We start from the raw sequence: 17,396 nt of genomic DNA, 5'->3' as shown, positions 1-17,396 counted from the left end.
AATGTTGGAGGCTCAGAACCAATCACGCATTGTTTCGCAGTTGAAGGTTTACGGCGTCCGATCGGACTAGCGTGTGCTTTCAAAGTAGGTTGCCGTGACAACCCTCCACGCAGGAAGTGATGTCCTCTAGCCCCGCCCACACGGCATACATGTACTGGTACCTCTTCTGCTATCAGTGCGAGTAGAGTTACAATTTGCTTATGTTGTCGTGTATTTTGCAGCTTATTTTTCCACTCTGTTGCCCATTTTTATCCTTGTTGTTGTCGTTGTCGTCGTTGTTGTTGTTGTTGTTGTTGTTGTTGTTCTCTCTGCTGTCTATTCGTGGCTATCTTTAGTATTTTCTAATTGTCTCTAATTATATTTACATCATATTTATTGACACTATAACTTTTACGCTGCTGTGACTAAAGGGATCAATAAAGTTTATCTTATTTTTAGCTGTTAGCAATGATGCTAGCTAACGCTAGCGCCTCCAGCATCCTGGGGTCATACAGGAAGTAACGGCGCGTCGAAGCCCGTCGGGAAACGAAAACCAGAATCGCTTTGGCGTTTCGTCACCTGAAATACATTTCGGGGTGTTTCGTTTTTTCCTCTCCTGTCGGGTTGACGGGAAACGTCATCGCCGACCGTCACTCGCCTCTTCGGCGCGGCGCCATTTGGCCCGTCCTTCCCGGCGCGTCATCCGTCCGTGAACTCGATCGGAGCTTTGAAGGCACCTTTTGATTGACGCGCGCTGGAATCCGCGCCGCATGCTAAGAGTCACTGGATGCCAACATCGCCAAGCGTGTGCGCTCATTTGTTTGCTAACAAGATGGCGGCCAGGCGCCCGTCACACGGCGCCCGCTCTGATCACTAGCAATCCGCCGTGTTTAGCTGTGTTTTTAGCATCGCTCCTAAATTGACAGGTGTTTAGCCGCTAGCTGTTTCACATAGCCAGCGCCTACCTCCTCGCTAACGCGCAGCGCGGGGAGAAGAAAGGTCATCGGGAGCGGAACCAGACGAGGACGCGAGAAGACGATCGCAAACTCTTGGCTCGCTGCTGCCTTATCGCAGTCCACTTGGCGGGCGGCGGCGGCGCCGCCAGCGCTCTTTGCGCGTCGGCTAGCGCTATGACTGGCACTTTCTGGGCGCGTCGGAGTCCCACGGCTTCCTGTCCGACCGCAACTTGTCACTGTTGCGGGTTGTTTTCATACTTTCCCCGTTTCCTTTTTTTTTTTCGTGTGCGTAATCAAGTTGCCAAGCAGTCGGCGAGCGGATCTGTCAGCGCCGGCAGGAAGTTCAGCTCTGTTGCGGTGGGCGGGCGACAGACCGAGGAGACCTTGAGTCCAGCCGGTGGAGTTCGGTTTGATTTTATCGGATCAATATTTTGTGCGAAAGCAGAGCCAGCCTTCTCTTACTTGTGATTTAATATTATTATTATTATCATGTTCCTTCCGAGACCGGCTTCTGTAGCTTTTCAAAATGGAGTGGCCTAAAAAAATACCAAATAAATCAGCCGAGAACGCCTTCTGCTGTTTGCTAAGCTGGCGCAAGGCAGTCATAACAATTAGATTTGTTTCACTGAACTCACACCGTGCTAATGTTAGAATGAAAATGCTGAATAGCCAAATACAAAATACCAATTACCACACAAATTGCAAAACAGAGCCGAAGCTAAAAGAAGCTATAAAAACTGATGAACTGATAACAGACGAGGGTTCTTCAAGCCTCAAAATGGCATTGAAAAGGGTTCAAAGCGCTAACAACAAAAGTGTGAGGGGTTTATGGTGCCGGCCATCTTTGTAGACCACCAGCACTCGTGTTTTTAGTCCGTTTGTTTTTTCCCTTTTTTTTTTCCATTTGATTCAATTTAGCGACCGAACGCTGCCGCGACGCTAACCGATAGCCTCGAGCCGGCGCCAGGATTTTCCGCCGTCGCTTGAGAAAGTGACAGCATTTTCCGCGCGGCGCTCTGCACCCGCTCCCGACGCCGTCAACAGCTATTCCAACCGGCTTAGCAATTAATATGCTAAGTGGTCCGAAACCTCTTGATGTCGCTTTTCATTTTCATCTCGGGGAAGGGATGGCGGGGGGGGCGCGTTTGCTAGCGTATTCGCTAGTGTGTTCGCTAGCGTGTCAGCCTCCTTCAGCTAGCGGCGCACACTGAATATCGTACCAGGACTTTGGTGACACCGGATAGCATTGATTGACGGGGAGGACATCTGCCCCCCCCCCATCCAACACACACACACACATGCACACACACACACACGTCGATGCAGCGTTTTATCAGCGCAGGTTTTTTTCCACTTTGCCAGGAAACACACAGCCAAGCTAGCAACGGTGCGGATGAGGAAGCTGCGTTAGCCACTGCTAGCCATTTATTAGCCACAGCTAAAGTGGGAGGTAACGGTAACAGTTTAAATGTAACTAAATGTCATATGAAATAAATAAAACTACTCCTTAATGTTAAATAACTCTGAATTTATTACTCATCAAATCTAAAATGCTACAAATGGCTACAGAAACCTGTAAACATTAAGTAAGGTGAGATAAGATAAGATAAGATAAAATACGATAAGTTAAGTTAAGTTAAGTTAAGATAAGATAAGATATGATAAGATAAACTTTATTGATACCCAGAGGGTAAATACGTTTAATTCTTGGACACTTTGTAGTTTTTCTTGAAGGCTAACTTTAGCATACTTAGCTACTTGTTTGATGTCCAAATACTGTTTTTTTCTCCTTGAAGCACAAACATGTATTTGCCTTCCCATCTTTCTTGAAACAACCTTCCAGCTGCAGAAACTTTTCTCTACCTGGATATTAAGGGATCATTTGTACGTCTCAGTTCCACTTGTGGGGTCACATGATTGACGTGAATTGTGGGAAATGTAGTTTATGGTCAATGCACGTGTTTGACTTATTTATTTAAAGATAAACAGCCGGCTTTTTTTTTATCCTTGTTGGTCTCAGCACCACTCGCGTCCTGCCTATTTTTATCGATTTATTTTATTTGTTTTATTTATTCTTGTCATTGCTATTGTCACTCTGTTTATGTTTTCATTTAGTTTTGTTTTTCACCCTCACCGTCTTTTTTCTCACATTCTCTTGTCCATTTTTATCCTTGTTGAATTTGTTGTTGTCTATTTATTTGTGGATATCGTTGCTATTTTCTAATTGTTTCTTTTTATATTTATATTCATATTTATTGACACTATAACTGCTACGCTGCTGGGACTAAAGTTTTTCCCTTATGGGGATCAATAAAGTTTATCTTATTTTAGCTGTTAGCACTGATGCTAGCTAATGTCAGCAGAATTTAGCCGCCATCTTGGTCCGAGCCGGTAAGATTTACAGCAGCGACTAGCTCCGCCCACTTCCCCGCCATGACGCCATCTCTCGCTCTCTCTCCGCAGAGACGCTGCTGAGCTTCGTGGACGACATCCTGTCCGGCGCCAGGTCGCCGTGCGTGATGCTAGGAGACGTCCCCGACCTCCTGACCTCCTCCGTTAGCATGATCGTCCGCTGCCTGGAGCCCGACGCCACCTACATGTGAGCCGCCGCCATCTTTGTAGTTCCTCGACCGCCCTCGGAAAAGTAAACGTCGAAGCGCTGGCCCCTCGCGGTCCATCCATCCCATCTCTACGGTCAGGAGTAACGCCTGAAGGTAGTTGCCATGGCAACAAGGGAGATTAGCATGGAGCTAAACTAGCCAGTTGATATTCTCCTCCTAGCAAATCCACCACAAGCTAGTTAGCCTGATTTGGTAGCTCTGACGGCGTTAGCGCCGGGCGCTAAGACGTCTCGGGGCTTAGGTTTGCTTTTTGCAAACACACACACACACACACACGGATACACACACATTCACACATCGACACATGGGCACATCGACACACACCCATATATGCACACACAAAGTGCTTATATGCACACACACACACACACACACACACACACAAATAAGCACAGACACAATAACACACACACACACATAGAGACACACACTGACACACACACACACACACACACACACACGTTTGTATGCGTACACATTCAAACATAAACACATGGGCACATTGACACACATGTAAAAACACACAAAAACACACAAAGATACTAACATGTTCACATTGTTAGTAACACACACACAAATACACACAGACATATATATGATCATACACCCCCACTTAGAGACACACACAGATAGACAGACACACACACTCATATTGGCACACTCACACAAGGACATGCACACACAGACACACACTAATGCAAATATATGCATTCTCACACATAAACACACACACACAAATAAGCACTGACATACACGTAGATACAGACACAGACACACACACACACACAGATATTCTCATAAATGCATGATCACACACACACACACATTACACATACATATACTGGGGCCCATAGAGATACACACACACATTCTCACAAAATCCAGCCAGATACATAGACAGGGGTGCGCACACACACAAAGATGCGCATATATGCATGCTCACACACACACACACACACACACACACACACACACACACACACACACACACTAAAACCGGACGCGCGCTGATGCTCTGTGCACATGCTGACAGTTATCTCACACACTGCTTGCCAGGAATGAAGCAACACACATCGAACGGAGGTGTGTGTGTGTGTGTGTGTGTGTGTGTGTGTGTGTGTGTGTGTGTGTGTGTGTGTGTGGAAGGAAAGGTTGGTAAAACGGTGAGAAGAAAAAGAAAAGATCAAGGAAAAGGCGCTTCAAGGGGCGGCGAGGTCTTCAAACACATTTGATGTATGTTCACAGACGGAGATCTTACAAAGATGGAGATTGGCGCCTTGTCAAAGGAAATATATATATGTGTGTGTGTGTGTGTGTGTGTGTGTGTGTGTGTGTGTGTGTGTGTGTGTGCAAACATTATGTAAGCGTGACACAGGAAGAAAACCTCCATCTATATAAATCCAGCTGCGTCCTTCTTTGAGGTTCTGGACGTCCGTTGTGCAAGACGCACACACACACACACACACACAGCCATGCACACACACACACACACACACACACACATATCTCCACAAATGTGCATTTAATTCACACAAGAGGCCGCTCAGCGCTCCAGCAGGGTGGAGGTGGAGGAGGAAGGTGGTGTCCACCCCTTTCTGGTGCAATTCCACTTCTGACCACTAGGTGGAGCTGTTATTCCAAAGAACCAGCTGACCAGCTGAGCTGCTTATCAGCCGATATTGATAACACAGGCTGTCATCTCTTTGAGGCGGTGTGTGTGTGTGTGTGTGTGTGTGTGTGTGTGTGGGTGAATTGAAGGAGCAGCTGGAGGAAGCGGGTTCTGGCGAGCGGCGCCACTGGTGGCGCTGCAGCACCGAGACCCCTGGGAGCCGGTTCGGTCTTGCAGGAGGCTGAAAAATCACTTAACATCGTCCTCTATGTGTGTGTGTGTGTGTGTGTGTGTGTGTGTGTGTGTGTGTGTGTGTGTGCAGGTTCAGGTTGTGGGCGGTGGACAACACGGGGCGCCGCTCCAGCCCGAGTGAGGTCACCATCAAGACGCCGTGTCCCACCGTGGATGACGTCAAAGCGCAAGGTGAGGCAAACACACACACACACACACACACACTGCGTGTCAGGTTACACTCGATGAAAGGGTTAAGAGCCCCGCCGGAGATGATTTCCAGGGACGTGGCGGACGTTCATCCTGGCCACCAGAACCTGGCGGCGTGTGATTTACAGGGCAAACATTATCTTTGCTGACCGTAAACCATGTTTGTCCACATGGTTAAAAGTTCAGCCTCCCGCCGTGCGGCGGCGGCGAGCCAGCCGGCGGAGCCTGATACGTCTTGGCGCGGCGCTGACCGGTTAAGTGCCTGGAAATATCACCAATGTTGTGAAACACAAGTCTTCCCCCCGGCGAGCCGGTCGTCCCGCGGGTGGCGTCCAGAACAGGTGGACCGGACCGTACCAAGTGCTTACACGGGGGTCCCGCGGGTCAACATGTGAATGAGTGGGTGAATGGATGTTTATCTCTATTTGATTTATGAATGAGTGAATGGTTGAATGAGAGGATGAACGGTTGTGTATCTCAAATGTTTATGAATAAGTGAATGGATTTATGTCTCCGTGTGATGTGAATGGGTGAGTGAATGGTATGTCTGTATGGCGCGTGAATGAGAGGGTGAATGGGAGTTTGCTTTAAGTGATGAATGAATGATTTTATATTTTTATATCACATCTGAGATGTGAAAGGATGAATAAATTTTGTTTCTTTATGATGCATGAATGAGAGGGGGAATGGTTGTTTAGCTCTATGTGATGTATGAATGGTTGTATGTCTCAAAGGCGCGTGAATGAGGGGGGCAATACTTGTATGCTTCGATGTATGAACGGGTGAATTGTTATGGGAGGGAAGGGAGTCCACACCTGGCCGACAACACGTCCAGCTTCCGTGTTTCCACATTTTTCTCTTCTTGTTCTCTAAACTTTATGGCTGAAAAACATCCAAGCTTTTGAAATGCGGTTTTGTTTGCCAGGTCAAATTGCCCCCCCCCCCCACCCACACACACACACACACACACACACAAATACCCATAATACATCTCACCAGCCATAATCACCTGAAATTATTCCCCAATCATCTTTCCAGATGTTATAAAAAGCTCAGCTCCGTATTAGAGTCACTGAAATCCATTAAGACGCCGACAATATTTGTCTTTCCAATTGTAGGTATGTCAGGGATACGTCAGGACTCGGATGTTTGGGGGGTTTTAGGGAGTTCCTGTCGGCGCCTTAAAGTTGCGCACCTGCTCTTCCAGAAATCGCCGACAAGATCTACAACTTGTTCAACGGCTACACCAGCGGGAAGGAGCAGCAGACGGCGTACAACACCCTGATGGACCTGGGCGCCCCCACGCTGCACCGCGTGCTCTACCACTACAACCAGCGCTACGAGAGCTTCGGCGAGTTCACCTGGAGGTGCGAGGACGAGCTCGGGCCGAGGTGGGTGTTCGGCGCCGCCGCCCGGGGTCTCTCCCGTCGAGAAATAGGCATTCCTTCCAGCAAATTGATCATCAACTGCGGCTTGATGGCTAATTTGTCAGCGGGGCTGACCGGAGACAGACGGAATACCAGAAGGCTGAGCCACGTTAATAGTGTACCGCGCTGCACTCGCTCTGATCACACTCTGAAAATTGCAGGAGTGTGTGTGTGTGTGTGTGTCCAGGACTCTGGCGTGTGGCCCTCCCAACCGCCAGATCTGTTTGACAGAACTTGCGCTAGGAACGGCATTTTCAGGAAGTGGTTCCGGCGTCTTGATGATGCCCCGCGGTTGACCTGCCCACGAGGCCTCTGTGAAGGATCAGCTTGAATTCTGCATGACTCGCAAGAGGTACAAACATCAGCCTCCTCTATTCATAAGCCTTACCTGGTAGGCCTCACTTGGTGGACTTACCTGGAAGGCCGTACGTGGTATGCCTCACTTTGTATGCCTCACCTGATAGACACCCTATGGACCTTCCCCAGAGGGCCTCGCCTAGTGGACCTTCTCTGGTAGGCCTCACTTGGTGGACTTACCTGGAAGGCCATACATGGTATGCCTCACTTTGTATGCCTCACCCTATTGACACCCTATGGACCTTCCCCAGAGGGCCTCTTCTAGTGGACCTTCCCTGGTAGGCCTCACCTGGTGGACTTTCCCCAGAGGGCCTCGCCTAGTGGACCTCCCCTGGTAGGCCTCACCTGGTGGACCTTCCCTGGTAGGCCTCACCTGGTGGACTCACCTGGAGGGCCGAATGCGATATGCCTCACTTTGTATGCCACACCTTGTTGCCCTCACCTGATACTCTTTACATCCTGGACCCCTGTTTGTTGACTTGAATTTTAAGGTCTCACCTTGGAGACCTCACTTCATAGGACTCACCTGGGAGGCCTCTTGTCATTGCCCTCACCTGGTAGGTTTCGCCCAATGGGTCTCATCTCATTGCTGTCACCTTGTAGGCTACACTACATCACCCCTGAGAGGCTTCATCTTGTTGCCCTTACCTGGAGGGCTTTACGCTCTCCACCTCATCTGTTGGGCCTCATCCTGAAGGCCTCAACGCGACGGTTCGAATTTCGGATTTTGGAACCCATCTAGACAACGCAGCTCTTGAGTGTGTACGTGCAAAAAAAAAAAAAAACAGGCAACAGTTGTCGGCCAAAGTGAAATAACTGAACATGAAGGGAGTTTTGTTTCTTTTTGTTTTTATATCACATTCTTTAATTTCATTCCTGGGAGATGAAATACTTTCTCCATAAAATCTAAGAAATCTAAACAAACCCACAACAAAGGTAATCCTATTTAGTTATTTCTTTCATTTTAAAACCCCCTTTCCAAAATCTCATTTTTTCCAGACGCGTCCTACGGCGTCCTACGGCGTCCGCCTCTGCTCGCTATCAGCCGTCGTCGGGCTTGTTTTCGCGCAGATGTTCCGGCGCGCCGTCTTTGAATGAACGCGCCGGCTTGTTTGAATTCCAGTTGCCCGGGGAGGGGGAGGTGCAGATGGGAGGGCGGCGGCAGCGGCGGCGGCGGCGGCGCTCATTCAGGCAAGCGCAGTGAGTTTAACCTCCGTGACATCACCGGGTCCACATAGCGAAGCTCAAGCGGGGAGCGCCGCGGCGCCCCCGGCCTCCCGGCTCCGCCTCCACCCTCCGCTCCACCACCCAACCTCAAACTACGGATAAGTACCCATCATATAAAATTGTAGCCTAATGTTTTATAAACAGAGCCATGTGTCCGATATAAAACGTACTTGTAAACGGCAGCCTGTGGTCCATGCCTTTCACTTTGGCAGGTGAGACTGATTAGCCACGGCTCCCTGAACCCCCCGCCGCCGCCGCCAGGTCCCTTTCCCCGCCTGTGGATTCCCCCTTATCCTAAATAAAAGGTTGTTTTTAATAGTGCCGGCCCTGGAAAGAGTTGCGTAATTGAGGGAGTTGCTTCTGAAGTGTTCCATTAAAATGCACTTAGATTAACAGCTCCCCAATTTAGTTAAAGGGAGGGGTGATTAATGTTAATGAAGGCAACTCGGGGCTGGGAATCGGGGAAGGGGAGTGCACGTAAGGTGAGGCCTGGCAGCAGGGGGGGAGGAAGCATAAACGTGCTGCCGTTCTTTTCGCTTTTCCCCCTTTTTTGGAGTTCCCGGTGCTCGGAGGGTACCGGTACCTCTCGGCGTTAGCGCTCCGATAGGTTAACGGCCGACGACCCCTTCTGGCCCTTCCTTCCGCGGGTTATTAGGCTACCGGGAAAAACAAAACACCCGGGCTATTTATGGTAAATAGCACGATGGCCGACGCCAAGCGGAGAATTTCAGGAAGAAAATAACGGTATTTTTCGCGCGGGGAGGGAAGAACGGGCACGCTAGGCGTCTGAGTTTTCAGCCGCGCGCTGTTGATGTTGGAGCCGCCTTGAAAAAGCACCTCGGATCACCGCGATCATTGTTATTCCGTCAAGGAGACGCTGAGCGGGACGGCGGAGGGGAATCCGATCCCATCTAGATTTGGCCGAGGAGGCAAAGTCTGCGATGTTGATATCACGTCGTAAAAGATCGCGTTCCCGCTTGGATCGGGATCGCACATCGGTTGCCTTTCACAATATTCCGAGATGATGGCGATGCTGGAATCGGGTCTTATCTTTCATCGTTACAGGAACCGCCACGGAGGCGGTTTCCAGTTCCTCCGCTCATGTTTATACGTTTGAGAGATGCGGTTACGAAACGTACAGGTATTCAGTGGAAGTCGACATCGGGGCGCGAGGGCCGACCCTGCGCTGCTTTCGGCCCCGGCCTGTATTTAACTTGGACTCGGGAGGGAGTCGGACGAATCCCAGCTTCGACCCGGACCAACTGTCAATCAAGGACACCGAAGAGTCTTGGGGTAACCCGGACGGGAGTACGGAGAAGAGAAGCTACCCGCGGTGCCGCCGCCTGCGCCAGGGGCAGCTTTGTTAGCAACCCGGCTAGCTTTTTTTGTTGACGGGTCACGCGGCAACTCCAAAGGAAACCCTTGTATGTTTTGGTATTTGAAGGTACTCGCGTCCAGGTCCAGGGGCGCGAGAGCCCAAGTCCAGGTCCTGCAGCTTCGGCCGAAGTGACGCGAGTTGAATTTGAAGGCCCCGTTTTTTGTTTTTTTTTTGTCTCGGCAGCCGTCGGCGGTCGAAGACTCGAGAGGCTCCTCCGACGCGAGCTTTCAAGCCAGTGCTACGGAAAGGAGGAGGACGGGTCCAAGGTCTCGGGACCTCGGTGGTCTTTGCCGTGACATCACTCGCAGAACGCCGCGCGACTTGACAGCGTGTAATATCCGCAGCATCCAGCCTCGTCTCAGGTCGCCGCGATCCAAGTCCCCGTGACAAAACTCATCTTCGTCAAAGCCCGCCACGCTAACGACTACCAGATCCCGAAGATACGCCGGGGCACGGACGGATTACGACACGGAGAGGAACGGGGGGAAAAAAAAACAAAACAAGTGGTCGACTATCACAACTTCGAAAGCGTTTGGCGCCGAGGCATTGGAGCAATCAGGACGCGCAGCCCGGGAGACCCGCGCTCGGGAGCTAGCTCGTCCAAAAGGCAGCTAAAAATACCTCCCCCCTCCCAAAACAACTTTCAAGGAAGCAGCATTGGGTTGTCAGTTACTACGTCGGTACACAAAAGTGTGTCAACAAAGCTGACAGCGTAGCACGGAATCAGCCAAGTACTTCCAACCGCCTGGACTCGCTCCCGCTACACCTGTCACGCACATGTCACGCTAACGTCGTCTTTCCCGCTCTGGCGTCCGCCTCGACCTCGCGGACAGCTGTTTCGGTGACGCGACGGCCTCCACCGGTGGTCGCGGCGCAGTTAGCGGAACGGCTCGGTTGATGCTAACGGCCCCCGTTTATAGCGGTGTCGCCGCTTTTACCTGGAAGACCTGTTCTAGAGTAACGTAGCATCATTTGAGCTAAAGACGCTACGGTCCCTTCCTAGCGTGACTCCCGTCCACTCGGCGCCAGGATACGTACCCTCCGACTGCAGACAACGGATCATACCGTCCTGTCGCGCCGCCGACGGCAACTCGGGACCCGGTGCTTTTCGAAAGGCCTCTCCCCGGTCTTTTCTTTTTTCGCTGTCTTTTTCATGCGTGACGTTTTAACTAAAACCATAAACTCGCAGAGAGGCCGACTCTCCAAGGCCTGACACGTCGCCCCACCACCACCACCACCACCACCACCCCCGGGGGCCGGGCCTTGTCATCGCCGGGGGAGTACCCATTATTTAAGGCATGGCGCTTGGCTGTTGACTTAGAAACCCTAGCTCTCTTGGCCCGGTCCAGGAGAAAATCCTTGACTCCCCGCCGCTTCACTCCTCGCCGTGTCCTTGGTTGGACCCTCGACGGAACCGAGAAGGATTCCATGTTTTTTTCTCCCGGTGTTTTCCTTTTACATGACAGTCTCTGTAATCAGAGCGGCGCTCATGATAACAAGCGCTGTTATGTTTGGAGTCGGTCTCAGGAAATCACAATCACAAGCGCCGCCGGCTGTTCGCCGCGATCTTTGACTTCATTTTTCCCTTTATAGACGCGGAGAAGGGGGGAAATGTATGCTTTCCAAAGTAGAGGTGCCTCGTTAGCTTCCCCTACGCTAGCGAATTATCGGTTTCCGTGACAGCGGAGGCGTATAAATATTTACTCGCCTCGATAGGGGATTCCAGTAAAACGTGTCGGAGCAGAACTTTATCAGAGGTGTTAGCATTTTTTTGGCCGGTGATGAACAAGAGCGATTCGGCCCTCCGGAGCATACCGTAATCCTGCTACGGTGCGCAACGGCGATCATGTGTCAAAGAGGCTCTCTCAGTCGTCCAGCTCCGTTCGGCGGCTGATATCATCGTGGCAACCGAACTTGGTTTCTCTCCTTGAAGACGTTCCTTCTCTCGTCCCAGAGGTTCCTCAATTCCGACGGACCAGTGTGTATCTGCTGGGGTTGGGGTCGGTCCAAGTTGAGAGGGTTTGTTGCTTTGTTTTGGGAGCAAAGGCACAAAGACTTCCACTACTTCACTTCGTCTGAAACTCAGACGGGAACCGTCGGGGCCCGGTTTGCGATGTTGATCCCTCCAGGTGATCGGTTGTTGGACCTCAGCGTGACTTGGCCTCGTCAGAGACAAGCCTCCGCTCAGCAAAGGTCTCTCCTCCTTGACAAGGATGGTCCTTTGACCCCAACGACCCGTCTTCCCCGGCCAGAACGAGGACAACGTCCTCCTTAAATGGATCAGTCCTTGTCCTTCAGATGTACCGCGGAAGGCGAAGAGGTGGATCTTCTGTGTTGGGTCGTCCCTTTGTGCAGAGGCTCCCAGACCTTCCGTCAGACTCGTCGCCGGTGCTTGGTTTCCCTTCGGCGCCACCTGAAGGCTCTTGGTTGTTGGTGTGAAGTGACTCTTCCGGTACTTGTTGTCCCTCGTGACGAAATCACCAAAGTCCCGATGATCCCCTGAAGTCCAGTTCCTGATGCCTGAGCTCCTTCAGGGACACAAGCGTATGCGCATGTCCAATCAGAAATCCCAAAACTTTTTTCCGCATGCCAAACTCCCTCAGATCCGGATCGCCCCGCGGAAGAACTCTGGAGTTCAAGCGGTGTTCAGCCGTCATAAACGAGTGTTTGTCTGTTACCCAAGTTCATGCCGGCGACGGACTCCAGGCCACGTCGTGAACGTCTCGTCCTCACTCGCTCCTGCCGTGGTCTCCCATGAAGACGAAGGGATTCTTCTTTTGCTTTTTTTTTTTTTCCCTCCAGACCACAGCGGCGGGGACGTCAGCGCGCTGCCTCTGCGCCGGCTGATTTATTTGTCTGTCTGCCTCTTTTTTACAGCCGTAAAAAGGAATTTGTTGTCTGCGGCCGCTTTTTAAGTGGGAAAGAGCCGACGGGCGCGGATCAGTCGGAGGAAGAGTCACGGGTTTCATCCTGCGACGTGGGGGGCGAGGAATCATTCTGGTCTGGATCTTGGCCTCGTTCTGCGCCGCCTCGCCGCCTGTCCTGACCTGGTCAGGTTGGATTCTACGCCTGGGCTTCCCCCACCACTCCGTGGGTCCTGACCGTCAGGTCTTTACTCCGGCTCGGTACTGACCTTCATCTCTCGCTCTGGATCCTGAACTGGTCTGGAGCTTCCTCTGTCTGGATCCTGACCTGGTCTGGCTCGGCCTTACTTTGGGTCCAGACCTTGTATGCCCTTCCTTTGCCCGGATCTTGAACGGGTCTGGCTCGGCCTTACTTGGGGTCCAGACCTTGTATGCCCTTCCTTTGCCCGGATCTTGAACGGGTCCCGCTCCAACTCGCTCTGGATCCTGGCCTCGTTCTGCTCCGTCTCGCCGCCTGTCCTGACCTGGTCAGGCTGGATTCTACGCCTGGGCTTCCCCCACCTCTCCATGGGTCCTGACCGTCAGGTCTTTACTCCGGCTCGGTACTGACCTTCATCTTTCGCTCTGGATCCTGACCTGGTCTGACTCAGCCTTACTTGGGGTCCAGACCTTGTATGCCCTTCCTTTGCCTGGATCCTGAACTGGTCTGGAGCTTCCTCTGTCTGGATCCTGACCTGGTCTGACTCAGCCTTACTTGGGGTCCTGACCTTGTATGCCCTTCCTTTGCCCGGATCTTGAACGGGTCTGACTCGGCCTTACTTGGGGTCCTGACCTTGTATGCCCTTCCTTTGCCCGGATCTTGAACCGGTCCCGCTCCAAATCGCTCTGGATCCTGACCCGGTCTTGCTCCGCCTCCCTCTGGGTTCTGTTCTTGCCCATCCTCAGTCTGGATCATGTCCTGGTCCGATTGGCTCTAGCACTTGACCCGGTCTTCCTCTCGCCGCCTCGCTTTGGGACCTCACTGGTCCTTCCCTTCCTCTGTCCGGTTCTCCTCCTGGTCGGCTGCAGATCCGGGCTTCCACGCTTTACGTTTAGGTCATGTGACCAAAGTATTTGGTGAATAGACAGCCGTGTAAACAGGAAACAGGAAGTGCCGGTTCCCCCCGAGGAATCTCAATTTTTCCTCCTTCGTTCTGCCTTTGCGCTCCCTAGCGTGGCGGTGCGCTCCCTAACTCCGCCTCCTCCCGCCGCTCCTTCACAAATCTGTCTTCGGAATCCCCCCCCCCCACATCGGAAAACCGAGCGCAAGCCCTGGAATCGCGCAGGAAACGCGAGCGTTTGCGCCGCTAATACGTGGGGGGCCTTTAGCGCGCCGAGGATCGCGCGCGAACCCATGCGCTGCAAGCATGCGTGTTTGTAATGGACACTCGCATATCCTCCGAGAGCATTTCCACCCCTGCGCGAGCCGCAGCGTTTACGGGCGCAACTGCCGCCGTTTGGAACCTGCGAAGCCCCTTCCTGAGAAATGAAAGCATAACAAACCGCACCCCCTCTTTATTTTAAGCAAATAAATAAACCGGTTCCCCCTTGAAACCGCCGAGTTCTGCGGAAAAAATGTCGGGAACATAAAGAGGTTTCAGAAAAATGCTACGAATGACGATATAGCGCAGCCGGTCCAGCGGTAACGCCGGCAGGCGGGGCTGCGGACGGACTCCGTCCGGTACCTTCCGGCCACCTTCCTCCAGAGCGCTAACGCACACCTGGGCCGGCGTGTTTTCAAAACAGGAAGCCGCATCTCCGGGAGTAAAACAGAAGGTCGGACGACGGTTTTCGATCTCGGCGACGGGTCGGCGCCAACAACAACAGGGAAATATGTTCGCCTCGAAGGGCTCTACCTCTTTGGGGGCAATTATGGGCCCTTTCTGCGGCGCGCGAGAGCCCGTCCATCTTCCAGGAACAACACGGCGAGAAAACGAGGCGACGCGCTATATGTTTACAGAGCAAGCAGGCGATTTTGGAGACGGCGCGGGACGGGGGATGAAATACTGCGGGGGGATCCCGCAGGCCGCACATTTTCGGTGTTATTCCAGTCTGCGGGGAGCGCGCCAAGACCTGAGATCAAAACACCAGAGGCTCACGGATTATTGGAAGGGAAGACGGACTGGTGAGTCATTCGTTAAAAGGGCCGTTCGACAATTGGATGTTGTGTCTACCGCAGGCGTTGGAAGGCGCGCATCGTAAAAAAAAAAAAAAAAAAAAAAAAACATTGTTGTCATGGTTACATGGTTACATGTCTCTCGCTCGCGCTCGCATTTCGTCCCCCCGACCCTTCAGACGTGGCGCCGCGCGAGGTCCTCGCAGCGCGCCGCGAACCGTCCCGAGCGGAGTAAACAACAGAACGCGTGTCAATAAATCATATGTTTCCGTTCGTGTTGAGTTCTGTTTTTCGCGAGCAGACGAGGAGTCGAGACGCCGAGGGGCCGCCGCCGCCGCGCCGTGGATGCTAGCCTTGGATTCGGGCTAACTGGCAACATAAGCCGTCGTTGGGAGTCTACCGTTCAACGTTAAAAGAGGAACTCTTGGGTTTTTAGAAGAGTTGTTGCGGTTTGGGTAGCCTGAGGCGGGACAAGGACACCCGACACTCAGATCCTGCACGTCCTGCGCTCTCTTTCCGTGTTTGGCTTCACTTCCCGCCCCCTTGTCTGAAAGGGTATGTCCGCGCACCTTCTTGTTTGCGTCCGAAATCCGCCTCACCTGGCTTCTGTTTGCGCGCTCCCTCCCGACAGGAAGGCGGGCCTGATCCTGTCCCAGCTGGACGAGCTGTCGCCGTGGTGCCGAGGCCTCCTCCAGGAGCCCAAGATCGGCCTGCGCCGGATGTCCCTCAAGTTCCTGTCCTGCCGCTACACCGACACCAAGGTCTACGGGCTGAACTGGGCCGACCTGGGCAAGGACGTGCACAAGGCTTGCGACCAGCAGATGCTCACGGTCATGTATAACGACTACGGTGAGCCCAAGGAGCTCTGAAAGGTACCCCGGGACGAGCTCGGACAGGGGAAGCGGAACTTTGTCTCCACTAGCCGCCCGTAGTCAAGCTAACGCTAGTACATTTCATTCGGTGTTTTTAGTTTCGTCGTCGATGTTGAAACGGAAATGCGCCTTCGGAGGGGAGAATGAGGCGGCCGGTGTAAACAAGGCTAGCGAGGGCCTTCCGGAGACTCTCGCTGGACCGCCCCCTCACCCGACGGGGCCCAAACCTGATCGGCGGCCATGTTGTTTCTCTGTTCCGGTTCATTGTTATTGTTCTAATGGTGTAACGCACAATTATAGCCAATGGGTGCTTCGGGATTATAAAACCGTGACTGTCTCACACACACATGCGGGAACGCACTTTTCTAAGGTGTTGATGGTAAATGTTTAAGCGGTGAGTTTCTGACTACGACGTCCACTGTGGTCTAAGGGGTTCTAAGGGTTCTGAGTTCCCCGGTCCCTTACGCAAGGGGGTCCCAAGTCGTAGAACATTGAGTACTTGATGCTAAAGCTCTGAAATACGTGATGTAGGCCACTTTCGACGCTGTATCGTCCCTGGAACTCGGGATCTCGAAGGTACATTAACGATCGACACTGACGGAAAACACAAGAACACGTCCTTGCGCACGTGTGACATCACAGGTCTCCGACTCGCGCGGCCAAAAAGCCGCACCTTCACGCTAACGTCGCAATTTCCGACGCCTAATTTCTATTTCTTTCTCCTCCCGTGGGACTTTTCCCGTCGCGACTGTTCCTTCTTCCTGATGTACGCCTAACCTTCACGACTAGCGTAAGCGGCTAAAGCTAAAGACGATGTCGGGCGACGGCGGCAGAAGGAGGTTTCCCGCTGTCACTTCAATTGTACCGCCTTGTAAATATCATCGATCACAAATTATAGATACCCCTTGCTGAATGTAGTCGTCGTCATCGTGGTGACGGAGGCGTCGTCTCCGAGAGTATTTCCTTACAGCGGGTAATAAGTAACTATTCTGTACTAAAACTTTTTTTCTTTCCCGCCCGCTTCTCTGTACTTTTAACCCCGGCGCCGTAGCGTCCATGTACCATTAGTAGGTGTTCTTCCCCGATGTGCGGTGGCCATGTTGGAGCTCCGTGTAGATCAAAAGTGTAGCCCTCCTAACGAGCCTCACCTGCGGAGGCTATGCTAAACGCTCGTAGCTTGTTTTCTTTGGTTAGCTTCTCCGCGTGTTAGCGCATATTTTAAACGTGCTTTAATATGGCTGGTATGTTGTGCTGTGACACTGATCGTCCAACACGTCGATTCCTCGACGTCAGGCTTCGTGACTCGGGGAAGGAGAGCGTAGCGTGACGCCGCCGTCCGTCTGCATGACGCCCGCTCCGTGTTCCATGTGGTTGTGAATTGGACTTTTTCACTTTTGGTCTTTGCTACTTCAAGGAAAAATAAAGATTATATTATGAGACACGGCTCCCCGGATGTTCTTCTCTCGATCTTCATCGAGAGGTATGGCACTCCTCGACTCCGCCCATCGCG

General features: G+C 52.2%; 1 protein-coding gene across 5 annotated transcripts in view; it reads left to right on the top strand.

Moving 5' to 3' along the window:
- astn1 (astrotactin 1) overlaps positions 1-17,330 on the top strand; it is a 216,182-nt gene extending 198,852 nt beyond the window's left edge. For all 5 annotated transcript variants that reach the window (XM_086172000.1, XM_086171999.1, XM_086172003.1 and 2 more), the window contains 4 exons: positions 3,399-3,534; positions 5,488-5,588; positions 6,814-6,997; positions 15,646-17,330. In XM_086172000.1, the coding sequence (XP_086028126.1) occupies positions 3,399-3,534; positions 5,488-5,588; positions 6,814-6,997; positions 15,646-15,883 (659 nt within the window). In that variant the 3' untranslated portion in view covers positions 15,884-17,330. The remainder of the gene's footprint in view (positions 1-3,398; positions 3,535-5,487; positions 5,589-6,813; positions 6,998-15,645) is intronic.
- The last annotated feature ends 66 nt before the right edge of the window (positions 17,331-17,396 follow it).

Source organism: Fistularia commersonii, chromosome 25, assembly GCF_037954325.1.
Source record: "Fistularia commersonii isolate RoL2024-O1a breed Wild chromosome 25, RoL_Fcom_v1.0, whole genome shotgun sequence".
NCBI classification, from domain to species: Eukaryota; Metazoa; Chordata; class Actinopteri; order Syngnathiformes; family Fistulariidae; genus Fistularia; species Fistularia commersonii.
This window is presented reverse-complemented; position numbering and strand designations above follow the sequence as displayed.